Source organism: Leptopilina heterotoma, unplaced genomic scaffold (assembly GCF_015476425.1).
Source record: "Leptopilina heterotoma isolate Lh14 unplaced genomic scaffold, ASM1547642v1 Lhet_773, whole genome shotgun sequence".
Lineage (NCBI taxonomy): Eukaryota > Metazoa > Arthropoda > Insecta > Hymenoptera > Figitidae > Leptopilina > Leptopilina heterotoma.
The window spans coordinates 106,439-127,636 of record NW_025111178.1 but is presented as its reverse complement, the minus strand read 5'-3'; the positions used below and the strand labels follow the sequence as shown (position 1 = coordinate 127,636).

The 21,198-nt window shown below is 33.1% G+C and overlaps 1 protein-coding gene across 1 annotated transcript; it reads left to right on the top strand.

Annotated features, from left to right (window-relative positions):
• The first annotated feature begins 15,517 nt into the window (after positions 1 to 15,517).
• Positions 15,518 to 19,258, top strand: LOC122510916. Its single transcript, XM_043625877.1, has 8 exons — positions 15,518 to 15,713; positions 16,260 to 16,523; positions 16,771 to 16,938; positions 17,011 to 17,175; positions 17,307 to 17,521; positions 17,866 to 18,028; positions 18,246 to 18,345; positions 19,153 to 19,258. Exons 1-8 carry the CDS (start codon positions 15,518 to 15,520, stop codon positions 19,256 to 19,258), a joined length of 1,377 nt encoding a protein of 458 aa, XP_043481812.1.
• The last annotated feature ends 1,940 nt before the right edge of the window (positions 19,259 to 21,198 follow it).

Genomic DNA, 21,198 nt, shown 5'->3' with positions numbered 1-21,198 from the left:
ATAAACATATAAATATATGCAATAAATATATAAAGACAATTTTTAAAATTAATCAATTATGATGAATAGTGGTATTTAACAGTTTTTGTGTCACTGATTACGAATCTGATGTCAGATTTCAAAAATTCAAAATGGCGGATCCAATATGGCGGACATAAAAATTTTAAAATCAATAAATTTGAATTAAACATAGGTATCTATGGGTTTCTTGCATAGAGTTATTAGAATAGAGTGCGCGAGTTATACCTTTTACCGTGAGAGGCATTCTTAGGCGCATAGAAAGAGACAAAAGCATGAAAGTAGACCAAGGGGTCTACTTTCATGCTTTTCATCTTACCTTGTTTAATGGCGCATGTGCAAGAATAAAAGTTTTTGGTTAGGTTTCTGTCTAAAAAGATCGCATGAAAAATCGTTTTAAATATAATAAAATTAAATGTAAAATAAATATTTTACAATAAATAGGGTAGAGTGGGATTAAAAAGTCATGTTGAAAAAAGCTTTTTGGCTGTTATTTGAAGTTAAGACGCAACTTTTGATTCTAGTTTGGATGTCGTATCGATAATATTATAGTAATTGGAAATTTTTAATTTTGAGCTGCTTATTTCGATGAGTATAAATTGAAAGCAGGTAAACTTAACATAAAATATCATTTTTCCTGCTAAAAATGTTTTTAAATTATTTATTTGCCACGTAAATAAAAGAAAAATATAATTGCCAGCAAGCAAGCAACAGATGTTTCACTATCGCGCATGCGTTATTAGAGAAAGAAAGAAAAGGGGTCTACTTTTCGTATGGCTGTCTCCGTCTATACGCCTAAGAAACATTTTGGTCGCTTGCGCACTCTATGCTAATAACTCTATGGTTTTTCGGGTCGCTGATTTCGAATCTGATGTCAGATTTCAAGAAATCAAAATGGCGGTCATAAAAAATTTTAAATTAATCAATTTCAATCAGACATAGGTATGTAGAGGTTTTTCGGGTTGCTGATTACGAATCTGTTGTCAGATTAAAAAAATGTAAAAATGAGCACTTTGTTTCTGAAATCAGATTTAGATATGAAATGGAGTGTTTATCTGATCTATAGAAATAAAAGCAGATTCTCCAATAGGACTACATGCGCACCTGATATACTCACGCGATAAACTATATACCTATAAGTAAACATCAGGTCTAAAAAAAACCGAAAAAATTTTAAAAATCTAAAAAAAATACAAAATGGGATCTTTACCTGTAACCTCCTCGTGGTAGATCCTGGAAACTACAGTACTTTTTATTTTTGTAGGCTAATAACAGGAAAAAAGTTTTTTTCTGAATTGTATAGACACTAGTTTTGTAATCACCAAACTTAAAAACTCCCAAGCAAAAAATTGTAGGCGAATCTCACCCAATCTAAAATCCACTTGAATTCTTACATCAGATTCGTAATCAGCGACCTAAAAAAAACCCTAGATACAAAGTTTCATAAAAATCGATAAATTTTAAAAATTGTATGTCCGCCATTTAGGATCCGACATTTTGAATTTTTGAAATCTGACATCAGATTCGTAATCAGCGACCCAAAAAACCTTTAGATACTTATGCTTCATTAAAATTGATTCATATAAAAAAAATTTATGTCCGCCATATTGGATCCACCATTTTGAATTTTTGAAATCTGACTTCAGATTCGTAATCAGCGACCCCAAAAACTGTAGGTAGCATACTTGTTATTCGTAAATATCTTGTTCTTTTTTAAATAATGATTTTTGGCCAAAAATCAACGATCCTGGCCTACTGTGCAACATTTGTATTTATTTCCAAATGGGCCATCCTTGTCGATCTATACCTTAACAATTTTCGCATTTCAGCACGTTTTTCACCTCTTATTTGTACGATGGGCAGAGCTCTACTATCAATATCATGGGCTCCAACTAATTCTTTGTCGCTGCACACATATATTTCCATTACATTCTCATCTATGTATTTCAAGCATGTCAAACCTAAAACGTGCATAATGGCTTGGTATAATACATTTTGCATAGGCAACGTAGTGGCTATGTTCGTTTGCTCTTACCCCACCATGAAATCGTAAAGGACAATTTATACCATAAAAATCGGTTGCTAATTAATGAAGTTCATTGCGTATAAAAGCATCGTGAATATTGAATATATATTCTGTGCAATCGCATTGAACAACTCTCTCTGTTAATATTTCTGCCCTTCCAAGATTCACTGAACAACCTTTTTTATTTTCCTTTATTGCAGACGCTGTTTCTTTAACTTTATACTCTTCATCACTTATATCATTAACATCTTCAGCACTATCAGTATCACAATTGACATTTTCAGAGCAGTTTTTGTAAACTTTTTTTTTCTTAGTCTATAACTCGTGTAATTTTCATTTTTGGATTATTCGTCAGTAAAATCGTAAATTTCTCCAGATTTATTACAATTTGTAACATCTTCAGTATTATCATCATCATCACCACAACTTTTATCACTAGCATTAGTAAGATATTCATATTGCATATTTGTCGCATAGTTATCACAACCACTATCAGAATCACTTAGCTCTTCAGTAAAGTCAAATATTTCTTCTCGGCCACTGTTTACAACACCTTTTAACAAGTTTCCTTGGTCACTAATCACATTTTTCTCAACAATATCACCGTAGTTTTCAACACAACATTCTTCAATAAAACGATTAATTTTTTCTCTATCTCTGTTTGCTTCACCTTCTATCAACTTTGTTCGCTCACAACTTTCATTATTCTCAACATCTCCACCGTGCTTGGGTTAATTTATTTCTTCATTAACACTAAATATTTCTTCTCTGGCATTATTTACAACACCTTCTGAAAAGTTTCTTGGGTCACAAATCACATTTTTTTCAAAAACACTACCGTAATTATTATTAAAGCTTTCTTCGATAACACCATTCATTTTCTCTCTATCGCTGTTGTCAACACTTTCGACTAAATTTCTTTGGTCAATATCACCTTCGCAGTTAATATTACTAATTTCTGCTTTGGTATTACTAATTTTTCCTTTATTAATGCTTACAATATCTTCAATTAAGTCTCTATGGTCACTATTTGAGTTATACTCATTATCACTTATTTCTTGCAAAACATTAAAACTTTTTGTTTTACCATCTGCTTTGCATAATATGAAGATAGTTTTGGTAGCAGTAACATCTTTCTCAATTGGATCTACGACACATTTACACAAATTATCAATAGATATGGCCTCTGCGTTTAAAACGTTTGAGTTATCTTCTTCACGTAAAACACATAACACAATTTTTACTTCATATAGATTTGAGAAAATCGAAATTTTTAATATATCTCTGTCAACAATATTCCACTTTCGATTGCAGTACTTAACAAAACTTTCATTCTTATCACTATCACCAATGTTTTCTTGAATTAGGTCCCAATTATCCTCGCTGTAACTTTGAATTTCATTTTCAACTTTCTCGTACATTTCCTCATTTTTATATGTGATAAATGCTAGGCATCTGAAAAGACTTTTTATATCCTTTTTTACTGAAATTATTCGATGAGTTTTTTTAGAATTATCTTTCAAATTTTCTTTAGAGTTTATGTCATTATGTGTGTCATTTAAAACAAATTTTTCGGCAAGAAAATTTTCCGATATTATTTTCTCAGCTTCCTCATCATTATGAGAATTTACTTTATCACTGAAAACATTACTCTTCGTAGACGTTCCTCCCTTTTTTATTATTTTTTTATCAATCTTAACTTCGTCTTTACATACTTTTTGACTTAAAAGTTGAAAATGTCCTCCACTTAAAGCTCCTCTAAAGAAGAGTTTCATTGTCTTTTCTTTATGTAATTTTTGTTCATAATTTTGGAATACAATTTTCTCATACCTCTCCTCTTCTGTAACAGTTTCTTTAGGGAAAGGATAATTCTTACGAAGTATAAATAACTCTACAATAACTTTATAAATTTTTGAAAAGGTTACGATTTCATCCTGAGTACTATAAGTATGTGGTTTTCCCATGTATTCTTTATAACTGTTAATATTCTCATAATCAGTTTTGCCTACAAAGCTTTCCCAATTTTTCATATTGTAATTAACAATTTTAATTCGAATTTTTAAATGATTTTTTTCACTTCCATAAGGATCCAAAAATGCAGAGAAACATCTGAAGAGACAAGCTCCATCTCCTTCTCCATCAGTCACTATAAATGTTTTCCCCAATGATTTTTCATTTACTACTTTTATATCACTATTGTTTGCTTTTTTCGGAGTTATTATTTTGTTAACTTTTTCATTTTCCACATTTGTGACTTCGATTCTACAATTCTTCTTGAGTGTTGCGCCTTCACTGCCTAAGCACTTTCTCTTATGAGAACTAATTTTTCCTGTTATATCATCACTCATGTTAACATTTTTAATCAATTTTACCACATTCCCTAACAATATTTCTTCTTTAAATTTTATGTTTTTTTTACCTCGCACATTACTTTTTATAGTTTCACATGCTTTTCCTTTTTCCTCAACACTTTTTTCTTTCATATTATCTTTTAAATCATGAATATCCGAATCAATAACTTTACTTATAAATCTTTTCTCTTCAATACACTGAGAAAATTTTGGGGACGCTGCGGAATTTCATAAGAGTCGCTGGCACTCTCTATCCACGATTCGCAGCCGCTCCGCAAAAGGCAGCATGTACTCCTCACGGGGCTGATTCTGACTTTGGAAAGGTAAGGATCAGTTCCATGAGCACGGAGTAAAGTCCATGAGAACAGTTTCTTACTTTTTTTCCGGGCGGCTGCGAATCGTAGGTAAAGTTGCGCTCCAGCTCTTGATTTAACGCAGTAGTGTCACCTACCGGAGCAGCATTGTCCCCAAAATTTTCTCAGTGTATCAAACACAATGTCACTGATTATACTGGGAACTGTCTTTTTATTGAAATTGTTTTTCACCTCACTCTTCTGATACATATTTTTGATGTCATTATTTAATAAGTTATTAGGATCTTTTTCGGTCACTTGTTTTTCCAATTGAATATGTTTACACTCTTTGTTGATATCTTTTACAGGCAACATTATTTCACTAGTTATTACTTCCTTCCTATTATACGAATCACCATTTAAAACATCACTTGTCAAATTACTTCTAATAACCTTTTTATTCACTGCTTTATCTTCGATGTCACACATTTCCAACTCATTAACATTGGTAACGTTCACTTCCTGATTTCTTCTAATTACTATTTCACTAATGATGATTTCATTTGTATTACTTTCATTATAATTTTCATCACACATATCATTAATTTTCAACTTTTTTATCACATTACATTTATTGCTTTCATGCATTTCACTTTTAACTATTATATTTTTATTCGACAAACTAACTTCACTGTCTTCTTCAATGCAATTCTCTGTTTTGATATTTTCATCTTCTTTTCTTTTTCTTTTTAAATCTAGTTTTGCATTACATATCAATTCATCACTTTCACTCTTATCTTTTATTGTTAATATTGTTACACTTTCATCTTCCACATTACTTTGAACATCACATTCAACAGATTTTTCACTAATTTTCAATACATATTCCACTTTATTTTGGTCATTTTTGGTCACATTAATTTTCTTTTCACTGACTTCAAAGTTCATATTATTTATTTCTGCTATTACTATTGATTTCTTATCTTCTTCCTCAATAACATCAATTTCACTTTTTTCTTTCTTCTTATTAACATTTCTTACCTCATTAATTGTCTTCTTCTTTACTTTATTACTTTCACAGATTTCACTTTTACCTACACTACAAGAATCAACATTACATTTATTTAAAATATAATTTAATTTGTTTAATTTTTAATTTTTGTCCGCCATATTGGATCCACCATTTTGAATTTGCATATCTGATTGTAGATTAATATTCAGTATAAGTTTGTTAATTACAAAAAAACATAAATCCTAATATAGATTAATCTGTTAAAAAAGTACTAAACTTTCCCCCATAACACGCAATATTGCAGCAATATTGCTGCAATATTACATTTCAACATTCGGAATATTTAAAAACAATATTGCAGCAACATTGCAGCAATATTACAATGTCCGACTTAATGAATGTTCCAGTTCAATATTGCAGGAATATTACTTTGCAATATTCAGGAATATTCCAGAGTAATATTAACAGAACATTGCTTTGAAAGTTTCAGAAGTATTCCAGAGAAACAGTGCAAAATTTTCGTGTTACAAATTTTATGAATATTCCAGAGCAATAGTACATAAATTTTTTTGACATATTTAGAAATATTGAAAGAGCAAAAAGATTGGTTTCAAGTATATTGAGAAACATTTCAGTAAATTTTTAAATATAAATTGCATTTAAATATCAAATTGATTTTATATAATCACAATATGCAGTATAAGTGGAATATGTATATATAGTATATAGTATAAATATAATACGCCATTTTCATAAAGCAAATGTTTAATATTTTATTATCCAAAATAAAACATTTACAAATTAATCAGAAGTCATAAGAAAAATGTACATGTAATTGTTAAGTAATTATTTTTATAAGTTACAATTCTAAGTTAATTGTAAAATTATTGAGTGGATTTCAAGTTTTTTAATAAAATTTTGTAAATAAAGAAATTAAAAATAAATAATGATAATGAATTATAACAATTTTTACAATGCTAATGCAGGTGTTCACCATTTTGTTTGTGCGTGCCTTATCAAATCATTTATTATTTGCGGCGTTATTTGTACAATTTCTTCTGAGGCTTTTTCAGAAGAAAGTTTTTTGTACTGTCTTGTTACTTTAGTGCAATTATTATTTATTACCGGTCCAGTAAAATGTTCTTCCTTTACTTTTGTGCCTAATTTAAATGTGTTTGGTTTTTCAAGATCTTGCATTTCAGAATATCTTCTTGACAACTGTTGTAGAGGTTTATTGTTTTTTCGCAGTTTCTTCTTCACGGCTGACATATAATTTTCAAATTTAAATGCACTAAAAGCATCTAAGGATCCAAATTTTTTAACGTCTTCGATAATATGGAGCAGATTGTGGAAATTATATGCCATGAACGCCTTTCCATAGGTGATTTGAAAGGTTTGAATAAAATACTCCAGAAGCTTTTGAGCATAGTCAACATTTTCGGCAATCTTAACATAAATTGGACTTGAGAAAATAGTTATTGCCACATGAAGAGCCATAAAATTGCAATAAATAGCCTGATCTGTAACGAGAAAACCTAAGTAAGTTGCATATTCAAAATATACGTGTACTTATATACACGGTAGGTCGAACAGGTGGATTTAAGACAAATTAATAGATCGGAAAGTTTGTAAGAAATATTATTTTTAATTAATACTAGAAGGGCTCAGCGCGCCAATATTGCTATTTTTTAATAGTTAAATTGAATTGTAAATTTCGATAAGTGCTCAACTCGGTTTTTGAAATTTTACAGGAGACACAAAAAACAGCTTTGATTAATAGAGTACAGCTTTTTTCGTAGTAACTAGGTGCTATTTTATATGAAAATGCTAAAAGAATTGTCCTTAATAACAGTGCTGGAAATAATTGATATTATACTTGTCAGAGTTGAGCCCTTTTCGAAATTCATGAAAAAATTTAATCATTTTAATCATAAAAATATATTAATTAAATGTTTTACTATCGAGAAACAATTAATTTATTTTTTATTTAATTTCAAAATGTGATAAATTTATTTTGAACTCAAAACCAATTCAGCATTAGGTTAGAAAACAAACAATCTTAGGTTAAAAGTCAAAGAAAACTTCAGATGAAATTTTCCTTTTTAAAAAACGTCAGTGAATATGTAATAAAGCAAAAAAGTGAAATTTGAAAAAAATCCGAGTTTAGCCCATTTTGAGATTTACTATTTAATTAGAATCCTAACAAAAAATAAAATTTAACCTAAGTTTTTCTGTTAAATTTGATCCATATTTTCACGAAAAGTTGGGTTTACTTGGTTCAAAAGTGTGACCTGAATTTTGACTGCAAAAAAAGATTAGACAGATTTTAGGTCAGAAATAACTTAACCCTTAAACCGCGCCCTGGGTGTGCGACACCCATATTCTAGCTTTTTACTCTAATATTTCGGTTAAATTCGTAAAAATTGAACATGTGTCGTTATTGGACGATACATTTTGTACTTAACTTTATCTTCCGTGAGGGACATTAGTCTCCCAAGTGTCTTTGTGTATTTGATAACTTTATGAAGTTGTCGGCGAAAAATTTCTGCTTGTTTGACACCCAGTTTTTGGTTTAAGGTAATTTCAGTAGTTTTAAAAAACTCTTTTTTAATTATTAAAATTAAATAAATCATTATGAAACCTATTTTCCTTCAAAATAGATGTACTGAGCTATATAAGATAATTTTTCTAAAAGATAATATCCTATTCCAGCTTGGAGAACACACTTAAAAGTCCCCGGGTGTCGCACACCCAGTGTGCGGTTTAAGGATGGATTCGGCAGTGTGCGGTTTAAGGGTTAAAAAGGATATCCCTTAATATCCGGTGTTATGACAATAAAAACTCATTTTTCAGTAAAATGTTACTTACTTTTTTCCCTCTTTTTTGAATCAATTCTGTTGGATAATATATTTTTCAAGACAATTGGTCCACTTTACAACAAGAAATTTCAAAGTTCTGTAGCCTTCCAATATTTTATGTCTTTTAACGTTCTTGGTCGCCTAGAAAAATCTGATGGTTTCTTTTGAAAAGTACCCATATATTTATTTTCTAAAAATTCAGTATCAGTTCTTCCAGTGAATGGTCCTATTCCAGGAAAGCATACTCGTCGCTTCTTCTTTTGGTTTTTTCTCCAGCTTTTTGGTTTAATTCCTTCTCCTTTAATATCGCATTTTGGACAACAATTATATCCTGTATGACCCTTAAAACACAAAACTTTACTTTTAGCAGGTGCATCAGAAATCAATGCATATAAGTTCATTTTAATTTGACGTCCTTTATAATTAACCCCATCCTTGCATGCTGTTTTCGCTTCGTCTTTAAACATTGCTAAAAATTCATTCATATCTTCGGGCTGATGTTCCGCATACTAAGCACCAACTAAATGTACAGAATCGGAATTTTCTTCGGAACATAGAATTAACCATAAAGATTTTTTTGAGGATTTGTGTATAGGCAAACCATCAATGTTAACCATCAAATTTATATTATCTTCAGAATTTGTTTTCTTATAAATTCGATTTTTTAAAATCGAATGAATTGCTGGTATCAATCCCAGATGAAGATACTCTCCACCGTCAGACATTTGAATGATATTAGCAGTTCGAGGTGATCGTAATAAAGTTCGTGCACACCGTGGTAGTAAATAATTTGTAAATTGTCCTAATATTAACAGTAGTGCAGTCAAAGCAACATGAGGGATATTATATAGTAAAGCCCAATGTATTTTCAACGTTTCTATCAAAAACCTTACATTCTTTTTTTCCACATGTACTACATCGTCTTCACTATCACTTGATTCTGCAGGAGGCAGATTTGAAGACGATAATGAATTTATGTCAGACAATGTTTGTTTACGACGTAATCGACGAATATGTCTATTTGAATATCCAATATGACAAACATTTCTTTTTGACATAATTGATTACAATGACAATTTGTCAAGAAATCTGCAATTTTGTGTACAAATACATGAAAATTATAAAAGACATTCAGATTATTCAGCATTATTAAATATCATTTTTATGATTTAAAATGCAATTCTTATTTTATAAATTTCGAAATTATTGTAGAATTAAATATCATATCCTTAAATGGGAAGTTACTTTCTTTCAGTTTATTGTTTAAAATTCAGTAAAATAAATTTCACTTACTTAATTTTCAAAAAAAATATCTCGTTTAATTTTTTGGACAATGAAAAGGATTCGTTTTTAATTATTATTGCACAATAAACATATTAGTTAGATTTTTATTGTTTACACAACTATAATTATTTTTACAATTATGTCTGGAGAATGATTTTATATTTATTTTATTATCAAGTTATTTTTTTATAAATCAAAAATGGCGGCCTGCTCCTCATAAGGGAGGGACCGCCCAATAGACCAGCTCCATGGAGTAGAGGGTAAGAATGGTGAGGAAGTAACCTTTGGGCGTTCAGAAATGATCACCACTGGAAGCGGAGGGGTGTACTGCCTGCGGGGCCCCAACTAAGAAACGGTCCCCCAATTCAAGACGTTTCTGCCGTGTCGATGGATGAATGGCACTAGGGTTACCAAATCTGTCGCTCACGACGGGCCGGCCGCCTGTCTGTCTCTCGGGATTGTACTTGTCGGTGAGTGATCCCGTAAAGCTCGGGGGAGCGATCCGGCTGGGGTTCCGGCAGGCGGGCGGGCGGCTGGTCTTGGCGTGATGTGAACGGAGGTGTCTTAAACGGCGGCTCCGGAACACCGGGCGACCTTCCGGTAGTATTAGCCTTACTCCTGCAAGCGGGGCTCTGCAGGAGTGGACTTTCTTTTCCCTTGCTACTCGTGGGTCTTCAAATGGAGAATCAATTCAACAATTTAAATTTGGGTGACAAAGGGGTCTCGTTGGCTGCGTCTACAACCTCCTCGGAAGTTGTGGATGTGACGGTCTCGAATCCTGAAGTCGTGGGTCAGTCTCCCCCCTCCTCTTTGGCTGCTCCTTCGGGTTCTTCGGGATCTGATGGTAATGTGGTCTTAGGTGGGGGAGGAGATTCGGAGGCTGTGCAAATGGCCCCAATCAGAAGAAAGACTTCCTTCTGCAGAGGAGAAGTCTTTATCTTCATCGCTTCCAACCCGGAGGCTGTGGAATGGCTGACAAAATGTGTGGCCGACCATGAGCCCTGGAAGGGAGCGAGGTTGAAAATTGGTGGGATTGAGATGCTCCAAAGAATGGTAAAGGCTACTGCGTGGTTCCCGGGAGAAACGGCGGACGCGCGGACGGTCTTGCGACATTTGGAGGCTTTCAACCCCACGTTGAAGACATCGACTTGGCGTTTGCTGAATGTTGATGGGTCTCAGGTGGCGAACAGGGGGGACAAGAGTTTTCTTCTTGTCGCTCAAGTCCCTGAAAGTCAGGCGAGGGCTATAGAGGCCCTCGAATTTAAGCCTCACTATCACTTCGGGCGGGTAACCTTTAAGGTAACTGTCCCTGATCGTGACGGCACAAGCAATGTAGAGGAGGGAGAAGAGCAAACATAATTCACTGTTTGCAAACTCTCCGCTATTCAGATTAACTTGCATCATAGCAAAGGCGCCTCATCAGTACTGACGAGGAGCATGGCTAAGTTGCACACAGGCATCTCACTAATCCAAGAACCATGGTTAGTAAGAGGTGTCATTAGGGGGCTTGGTGGGGTTGGTCTAGTTTGTTACAGGGACTGCAGAGCTGCCAAACCCAGAGCGTGCATTCTTACTAAGGGTGTCAACGCAACTCCACTATTGGATCTGTGTTCAGGGGACCTAATGGTGGTGGTAACTAACCTGGAGGGTATAGGTAAGACGGTCGTAGGATCGGCATATTTTCCATATGATAATAAAAATAATCCGCCAATTGAAGTTCGTAGGTTGGTGGACTAATGTATGGAAAAGGGACTTCCTCTGCTGCTGGGCTGCGATGCAAACTCACAACATACGGTGTGGGGGAGCTCAAAGGAGAACCAGAGAGGACAGGAGCTACTGGAATATCTAATCGGAACGAATCTAGATATTCTCAACACGGGTTCGACCCCGACTTTTAGCAATGCGATTAGGCAGGAAGTGATTGATATCACTCTCTGCTCCAAAAGCATTGGAAATAAGGTAAGAAGATGGAAAGTTTCTAATGAACCTTCTCTTTCTGATCATTCACAGATAGTCTTCGAGGTGGAGTCTGCGGTCCGATCCGAAACTAAGTGGATTCGTAATCCCAGAAGGACGGATTGGGCTAGTTATATCTCAGAACTTCGAAGGACACTTTCTGGTTTACCGGGTAAGATAAGAGATTATCAGACCCTGGATGAGGCGGCCAATGATTTTACAAAGGCTATTAAGGCAGCTTATGAAAGTAGCTGCAAACCGACAAAAGTATTCTCGGGAAAAGAGGTGTGCTGGTGGAACGAGAGATTAGAACATCTCAGGAGAGAAACCAGGAGACTCTTTAAGCGTGCCAAGAAAAGGCGCACGACTAATGGTTGGTCTGATTTTACGAAAATGAGAGACGACTATAGGTATGAAGTAAGGAAAGCAAAACAAGACAGTTGGAATGCTTTCTGCTCTAGCATCGAAAAAGGGAAAGAGGCGGCCAGATTGGATAAGCTGCTCGCTAAGAACCCTGATGCAATTCTGGGCACTTTAATGTTGCCGGACGGGACTTTCTCTGAGTCGGACGATGGAACCTTGGCTTGCCTGGTCCAGGAACACTTCCCGGGCTTTTCGAGGTCTGGGGAGGGCGGATCCGTTCCTGAGCCGCCAACAAACCTTCCGCAGGCTGATTACCGGTCTTGGAGGCAGTTGGCTAACAGGATTGTGACTGCCGAGAGGATCAGATGGGCCACGGAATCTTTCAGCCCTTACAAGTCTCCGGGTCCTGATGGCGTCTACCCTGTCCTCTTGCAAAGAGCGATAGATGAGGCTGTTGGACCATTGGTAAGACTTGCTAGGGCGAGTCTGACTCTGGGATATGTCCCAGTAGCGTGGAGGGGTACAAAAGTTGTATTCATACCTAAAGCGGGCAAGAACGGTTATACCTCACCGAAGGATTTCCGTCCTATTAGCCTTACATCCTTTATCCTAAAATTAGTTGAAAGGTTGGTGGATAGATATATTCGCAGTGAGATTTTGGAGCGGTTCCCGCTACAAAAGGATCAAAATGCGTATAGAGCGGGATGCTCTACGGAAACAGCTCTGGCTAGAGCAGTAGACCTAATTGATGGGCAACTGCAGAATCAGGGCTTTGCTGTGGGTGTTTTTATGGACATAGAAGGAGCTTTTAGTCAGGCCTCTCCGGAATCCATAAAAAGAGCTATGACAGCTTTTAATATTCCTACAGGAGTGGTTGATTGGACCTGTCATATGTTAAAAAACAGGAACCTCTTATCAACTAAAGGAGACTCAGTCCTGAAAGGGACAGTCAACTCTGGATGCCCCCAAGGAGGTGTTCTTTCACCCTTGCTCTGGTCCTTGGTAGTGGATGAACTACTGAGAATTCTGACCGAAGCAGGATACCATGTAATTGGTTATGCGGATGACATTTTGTTAATCGTTCGCGGTCCCCACCTTGAAGTTATACTCGAAGTGGCCCAAAAAGCGTTAAACCTGGTAGATAAATGGTGTGAGAAGGTGGGTTTATCTGTAAATCCGGGGAAAACGGAAGCGGTTATCTTTACCAGACGGTACAAGTGGAAAGCCTCGTGCTCACTTACGCTGTCCGGAAAAGAGATCAAATACACAGAGCAGGCAAAATATCTAGGAGTAATCCTGGATAGCAAACTGCTCTGGAAAAAGCATTTAGAGGAAAAATGTAAGAAACTTACAGCTGCTCTTTGGCAATGTAGAAGGGCCATTGGTGGTAGCTGGGGTCTCAAACCGGATACACTATTGTGGATCTATGAAGCAATTCTGCTTCCTAGGCTGACCTATGCTTGTGTGGTCTGGTGGGGTAGAGTTGAGCTAAAAACAGGCACAAACAGAATTGGAAAGGGTAGGGGGGATGGTACTTAGAGGCATAACGGGGGCGGTGCGTACAACTCCCACTGCTGCCCTTGGTGCCCTCTTGGGGCTAGAACCCTTACACCTTACAATTAAAGCAGCGGCGGTTAAGGCTGCCCTGCGGTTGAGTGGTCCTGTGGGCTACAGGGAGGTGGGCAGATGGCGTCTCCCAAAGAAATTGGGTGAGAATCCCCCTTCTAAGTACGATTAGGGACAGAACTGCCCCTTTGTATCTCTTCGACAAAAAGTATAGGATTAATATACCTAGTAGAGAAGATTGGATAAATGGACTGACAAGTATTCCAGCTGACGGTGAAGTCTGGTACACAGATGGATCAAAAGGCGGGAATGAAGTCGGTGCAGGAATCTATCATGTAACCTCCCAAGTGGGACAGTCCTTTAAGTTAGGGACCACTGTTACTGTGTTACAAGCCGAAATTGTGGCAATATTTTATGGTGCTGTTGAAGCCTTGAAAAATTGTCACAACAAAGATATTTTTATCCTTTCGGATAGCAAGGCGGCCATTTTCTCCTTGAAACGATACGTATCAACATCACGGCTGGTCGGTGATTGTCATGAATCACTTAACAAACTAGCTGAAACGAACCGCGTTACCCTCCTGTGAATCCCTGGTCACAGTGGATTCGCGGGAAACGATAGGGCGGATGAGCTAGCCAAAGAAGGGGCTAGAAAACAACTTATTGGACCTGAACCTCCCATTGGTGTTTCCAACAAATGCTTGACACTGGAAATTAAACAGTGTATAGCTGCGGAACACCAAAGGGAATGGCAGGTAACTAAGGGCTGTAGACAAGCCAAGGTACTCATGGGAAGTAGTATTAACCCTATGAGGAAAGCGGAATTCCGCAAATTAAATAGAAAAGAGGCAAAGATCATAACGGGGCTATTAACTGGCCATGGTGATCTGCGCTATCATAGGCACAAAATGGGGATCCTAGATGACCCGAAGTGCCGTAGGTGTGGAGAGGAATATGAAACCCCGATACACATCTTGTGTCACTGCCCTGCATTTGTGAAGGAGCGGGAACACATTACGGGCTACTTCTTTCTGGGGGAGACCGTTATCGCTACCAGAAACCTGGCCGAAGTCCTCCTGTTATGGAAAGGACTTCGGATATAGGGGTGGTTATGGGGAACGTAAAGGGATTACCCAAGCGTTAGTGGCGTTGACCTGCAAGGTCCTAGGTCCACAACCCTCTTCTTAATAATAATAATTTCTTAATAATCAATATTTATTATTAAGGTATTTTTACGAATATGATTTTAAAAATTTTTATTGATTGTTTTTCAATTTATAATTTAAAAATATTTTTAAATGTAATTTTTGTAAATTAACGTTAAATTTTCTAAGAAAAAACCATTTTCCTAAAAATATAAAGAAATATTTAAAAAAGAGATTTGTATTTTATAAATATTTTTATCAAACTTGTGATTACTTACAAATTGTTTAAAAATTGTGCTGTCAAAACTGACATTTATATGTACATCCTAATTGATTTTATTCATTATAGTGTGCTAAAATAAGATATATACACATTATGGAACAATTGGCAAATTGAATTCCATTCGAATCATTCTGGGAATATAGGAATAAGGGTAAAAAGAAGAAAATTGATTCTTCGTTTTAAAAAATTATGTTGTCCGTAAAAATCTTTAATTAATGATTACTAAATTACCATACTTCACGTTAAATTAATTTCTCTGTTTAAAGATGTTCATCTTTTTTTTAAGAAATGTCAAGAGATTTTGCTACAATAGCCTGAGAGAATTTGAATTTTTCGTCGGTAATTTTAATTAATTGAAAAATATGACATTTTCGGTGGTTGAGCTTAATGATGGAGTTGTTCTCATTCCAACAAAATGGATTTGCGATGAAAATGGAGAATATTGTTACTACCCTCCAAAAACTGATTTACAAAAAGTCAACGAACTTGTGAAAAAATTAGTTGATCCAGGAGAGAATTGGGAAAAATATGAAATTGTGAAACTCTTGAAAACAACAGGTAAGTTTAAAAAAGATAATAAAATTTGTATTTTTATGATTTTCTAACACAACTTTAATAACAATAATTATTTATTGAAAATTTAGCCTATAGGCACAGTTGGTTTGTAATATAGTATATTCTCGTCTATTCTGAATTTTTTTGTCACATTTTTCTTAGTTACGATTTTCTTCTTCTTCAATTTTTTAACTATATCACATTTACATTTTTATTATTACTATCAGTTAACCTTAAAAATATTTCCTTTTAAAAGTGTCGCCTAATTAAACAAACCAATTTTTCAATATATTACAATCTAAATAAAATTTTTAAAAAATCAGATTAATTATTGACAATTATTTTAATTTACGATTTTTAAATATAAAGTTAAAACTGTTATGACATAAAAATATATAATTATTATTTACAAATAATAATAACAATAACAATAGTAATAATTAATAATATTAAAAATAAATTTAAATTACAAAAAACTGATGAATAATTTTGAAATAATTTATATATATATATATATATACTAATTTCCATTTTTAATTTTATAAACAGATTCATTCGGAAAAGCAAAGGAAAAATTGTTGGATTCTTTGATATTATCAGAGGTTGACAGTGATAAGGCAGAAAATTTTGATGAAAAATTTAAAAAATCTAGACAAGAGAGAGCTAAAAGATCTTTTTCAGACTATGAAGAGAAATCTTGCAAGTCCACTGTCAAGAAGGGTTCAAAAGCGAAGCCAAAAATAATTGAAAATATAAAACTGGAATCAAAAAAACCGATACCTGTTCCTCCTATTTTTAAACGTTCACGACTTGGTACACATTTAATGTTTTACATATAAATGTGCACTTAAATCATTAAGGCATTAAAATATTTTTTATTTTATTTATTGACAAAAAATTTAACCTATAAAAAATAAAATAATCAATTTTAATTTTAATTTAATTAAAATTAATTACATAATTTAAAGAATTTTTTTATTTTTTTAAATGATTATACGCTATAATCATGATTTATAAATTTCTATTATATATAATTTTAACTTTTCCAAAATAAATATAGAAGAATTGGAAACTTCACCCGACTCCAAGAATAATGATGTGAGCGATTTTGCGGAAGAATCTCGAGAAACGGAACAAGATAATGACAGAACATTTTTGCATAGCGGCATTAGCCATGTTCCAAGAATTGATATCCCATTACCTTGTACCTCAAAAGAAAAACAATTTGGTACATATTTAATTATTGTACCCACTTTTAAATGTTCTCAAATTTAATACGATTTATTTGCCACACTTACAGGAGGAAACAATACAAACTCATCTTTAAAATCTAATATTTCCTTATCTTCTCAATCCAACTCATTCGGACGAGATCGCCCAAAAATTATGGAAAAAGAACCACACGAAATTAAGTCGAAGAACAAAAATCGTTTAGCTAGTATGGCCTACCAAGATAAAAATTCTGGTAAAAGATGTAGCTTTTATTGATAAATTAAATTAAATTTAATTAATTATTAAAATCTTTACATTTCATTTTATGTGCTTCTTTTAATGTTCCTTAAAAAATATTTATTTGTACTTTACTTTATTCTATAGGTCTTACTTTTGAAGAACTATCATTGTCAAAACTAAATGAAATTATATTATTGTTAAGAAATCTAAATTTGACATTACCGCGTGCTAATGAAGCAGTAGATGGACCAGTTTCATTTTTTGATTCAGAGGATTGTCCTGATTTGCCTATTACATCACAAGAAGAATTCGAAAAATTGAATGATAAACTGACCAAAAAATCATTCAATAAGAAAATGGTTAGAATTAATTAATTTATTTTAATCTAAATTTTATTTTAGTACATCAAAATTGCTACCAAAATTCGATTTTGTTATTTCCTGACTTCCGTCATTTCTAGAAAAAATTTTGCAAATTCCCCGATCCAAATAAAAAAAATTAAAGAGATCTAAAAAAATTATACAAATTTTTAAAATCATTTTTGAAAGTCCCAATTTAGACTAAAAATTTTGCAGAAACAGGATTTTAGTAATAGTTCTAGAAATTTTATATTAATTATATTTCTCCAGTAAAAATTCTTACTTTTCCTGATTATTTTGTCATTTTTAAAAGATATATTAAATATATTAATAATAAATTTTAGATCCAAGCTCTCGGTTCTATCGGTGGAAGAGATTTGAATAACATTCTTAGCAATATTTGCAGTCGTCTTTTTTCAGATCAATTGGCTGTTCTTTATAGTTGGTTGGGACGAAAAAAACCAAAGCTCTCTCTAACAGACACAAATTTTGTCAATTTAATTTTCAGTAAGTGAAAGATTTATAAAACAAAAATCAGTTTTTAAATTAATAAATAATATAAAGAACGTTTAAAAAAGATACAGGGTATATTTAGAAATATTTAAACTTTTAATCACAAGTAACACGAATTCAATAATTCTCTCCTGAAAATTTTTTAATAACTTTTTTTTATTCTATTATCAAAAATATTAACGCATTTAAAGTAAAAATTGATTATTTTCAGGTAGCGTGCAAGCTCATGATTCCAAATATTCAGAAGATAATATAAAAGTAGCTGGTTCAAAGTGGTTTGCTCAAGCAAAGACGAGATTGGACAGAGGAGGGTAATCTAATTCTATTATAATTTAAAAATAATGAATTATTATTACGTTTTTAACCCCTTCGCAGTCAAGACCAAAATCTCATAAGTGGGCTCAAAATGTCGACAACTTTTTGGAAAACTAAAATTTGCGCAAACGAGCATACTATTGTATTTAAAGGCACTGATTACGAATCCGATATCAAATTTTGAAAATTCAAAATGGCGGATCCAATATGGCGGACAACATTTTCTAAAATTCATCGGATTCACTTAAAACTTTTTACTCGGGGGTTTTAAGGGTCGCTGATTACGAAACCGATTTCAAATTTTGAATTTTCAAAATCTGATATCAGATTTGTAATCAGCGACCACAAAAACCCCTGAGTAACAAGTTTCAAGTGAATCCGATGAATTTTTGAAAATGTCCGCCATATTGGATCCGTTATTTTGAATTATCAAAATCTGATATCGGATTCGTAATCAGCGACGCCGAAAACCCCGGAGTAACAAGGTTCAAGTGAATCCGATGAATTTTTGAAAATGTCGTCCGCCATATTAGATCCGCCATTTTGAATTTTTAAAATCTGAAAACGGATTCGTAATCAGCGACCCCCAAAACCCCCGAGTATCAATTTGTGGACAAATCTGTGTTTTTGTACCTAAAAATCTGCTTGCGTCTATACACGTCATCGACAGTTTGAGCCCACCTGCACCATGACGTGTATACACGTCATCGACTGTCAAGGGGTTAAAATTGAATTAGATTATTTCAAAACTGAAAATTAAAATCTTATTGTCTTATTGTAAAATAATTATTTTTTATCCATAGAGCAAAGCAAAAAGAAGATGAAAGTGAGGACGATGGAAATGAAAATGATGGCGATGAAAATGGTCATGACGAGAATCGAGCTGATGCTGACGATGAAGAAGATTGACTCATGGAATTACTCAATTTGAATTTAATATTTCTTTAATATTGAAATCGTTACTTTTAACATTACGTTTGTATTTTAATGAATAAACATGTGATTTATTCAGTACTGAAAAACAATTATTATAATTTACTACTGCTTTCTAAAATATCAATTAATATTTCTAACTAATTCTTTTAAATATCTAAAAAAAATCTGTAATATTGCTCTGGAATATTCTTAAAAACATATATTGTGATTATATGAAATCATTTTGATAATTGAAAACTTTATTATTAACTTATTTAAATATATTTAAAAATTTACTTCAATATTTCTAAATACTTCAACAATTTTTTTGTAAATTGCTCTGGAATATTCTTAAAATTTGTAATACAAAAATGTTGCAGTATTTCTCTGGAATATTTCTGAAACTTTCAAAACAATGTCCTGGTAACATTCCTTTGTAATATTCCTGAATATTGCAAAGTAATATTCCTGCAATATTGAACTGGAACATTCATTAAGTCGGACATTGTAATATTGCTGCAATGTTGCTGCAATATTGTTTTTAATTATTCCGAATGTTGAAATGTAATATTGCAGCAATATTGCGTGTTATGGGGGTTATTTGTAGAAACATAAAAATAAGAAATATGCAATTATTTAAAGTTTTCCTTTAATTTATGTTAAAAAAATCGGTGGCTTAAAAGGTGGTCGATATATCGACCACTGGGACTGAAAGGGTTAATTTTTTAAAAAATAATTGAATTTCTAAAAAGCATTTTAATATTAGTTTGCAACTTGTTAAATAAATGTGGACGTCCACATGAAAAGGGCCCATATTGTCGGTTCTAGTTTTCGAGATAATCGCAATTTAGACTTTTCATATCTAAGGTGCCCTAGACTATAAACAATTTTTATCTGAATAACTTCCCAGAAGAACCAGAGATATTGAAGTTAGAGTCTTTTTTTGTAATTATCGAAATGAAAATTTGGATATTGCGTCAATTTTTTCATAATAGAGGCTGACAAAAAATTTTAAATAAGTTTAATATCTATTCTTTTTCTTCAAATGACACAATAAAATTGTACTTAATCATTAATCTTGTAAAAAATGGTTTTTTAATAGAAAAACTGTCCTTTTTAGAAACGGGCTCATAAAGTCGGTTTTTCGTATTTTCAAAATTAAGAGGGGGGGTATGGTTTTAAAATTTTTAAACCTATTGGTTTTCAATCTTTTAGGTACCCTGGACTGTAAAAAATTCTTATCTGAATAACTTCCCAGAAGAACCAGAGATATTGATGTAAAGAACGTTCACGTGGTCGTGGGTCTGTTCAAACCTGCAACCACGTGTTTCTTTACATTCATGAAAATAAATTTGATTAGAATATGAAATTTATTATTATTAAATAATTATTAATTCATTTCAAATCACACTTATCAATAAATTGTTACTCATTTTAAACAGGAAGGACGCCACTAAGTCCTTTTTTCTTGAAAGATTTGTAAATTAGAACGTAACGATCCTCTTCTCACCGTGGCTTTTCGCACATTAATTGGCATGGACGCCGGTCAAGCCACAAAACAACACTTCCGGCTGTAACCGGAAAGTCCACCATTTAACCGCGTGTTAAAAGCGCGGCAAGGTCTCATTAAATTTTTGAAATTTACAATTAAAAAGAGTTTTAATAATTTGAATTTGGTAAAATTTAATTGAAAATAATTTTTTTTCAAAGTGTTTTATGACAATTTTTAAAAATAAATTTTTGAAGAATTTTACTTGCAAATTTTAAAAATAATTAAAACTAAATTGAATTTTAATTAAATTTCTCGAAAGAATTATATTATATTTATATAATTATATTATATTTTTCATTCTTTCAATACGTAAAATAATTGTTGGAAACGTGAAAATTGATACTTTTTCAATTTTTTCTAAAAGTTAGGATATTTAAGATCA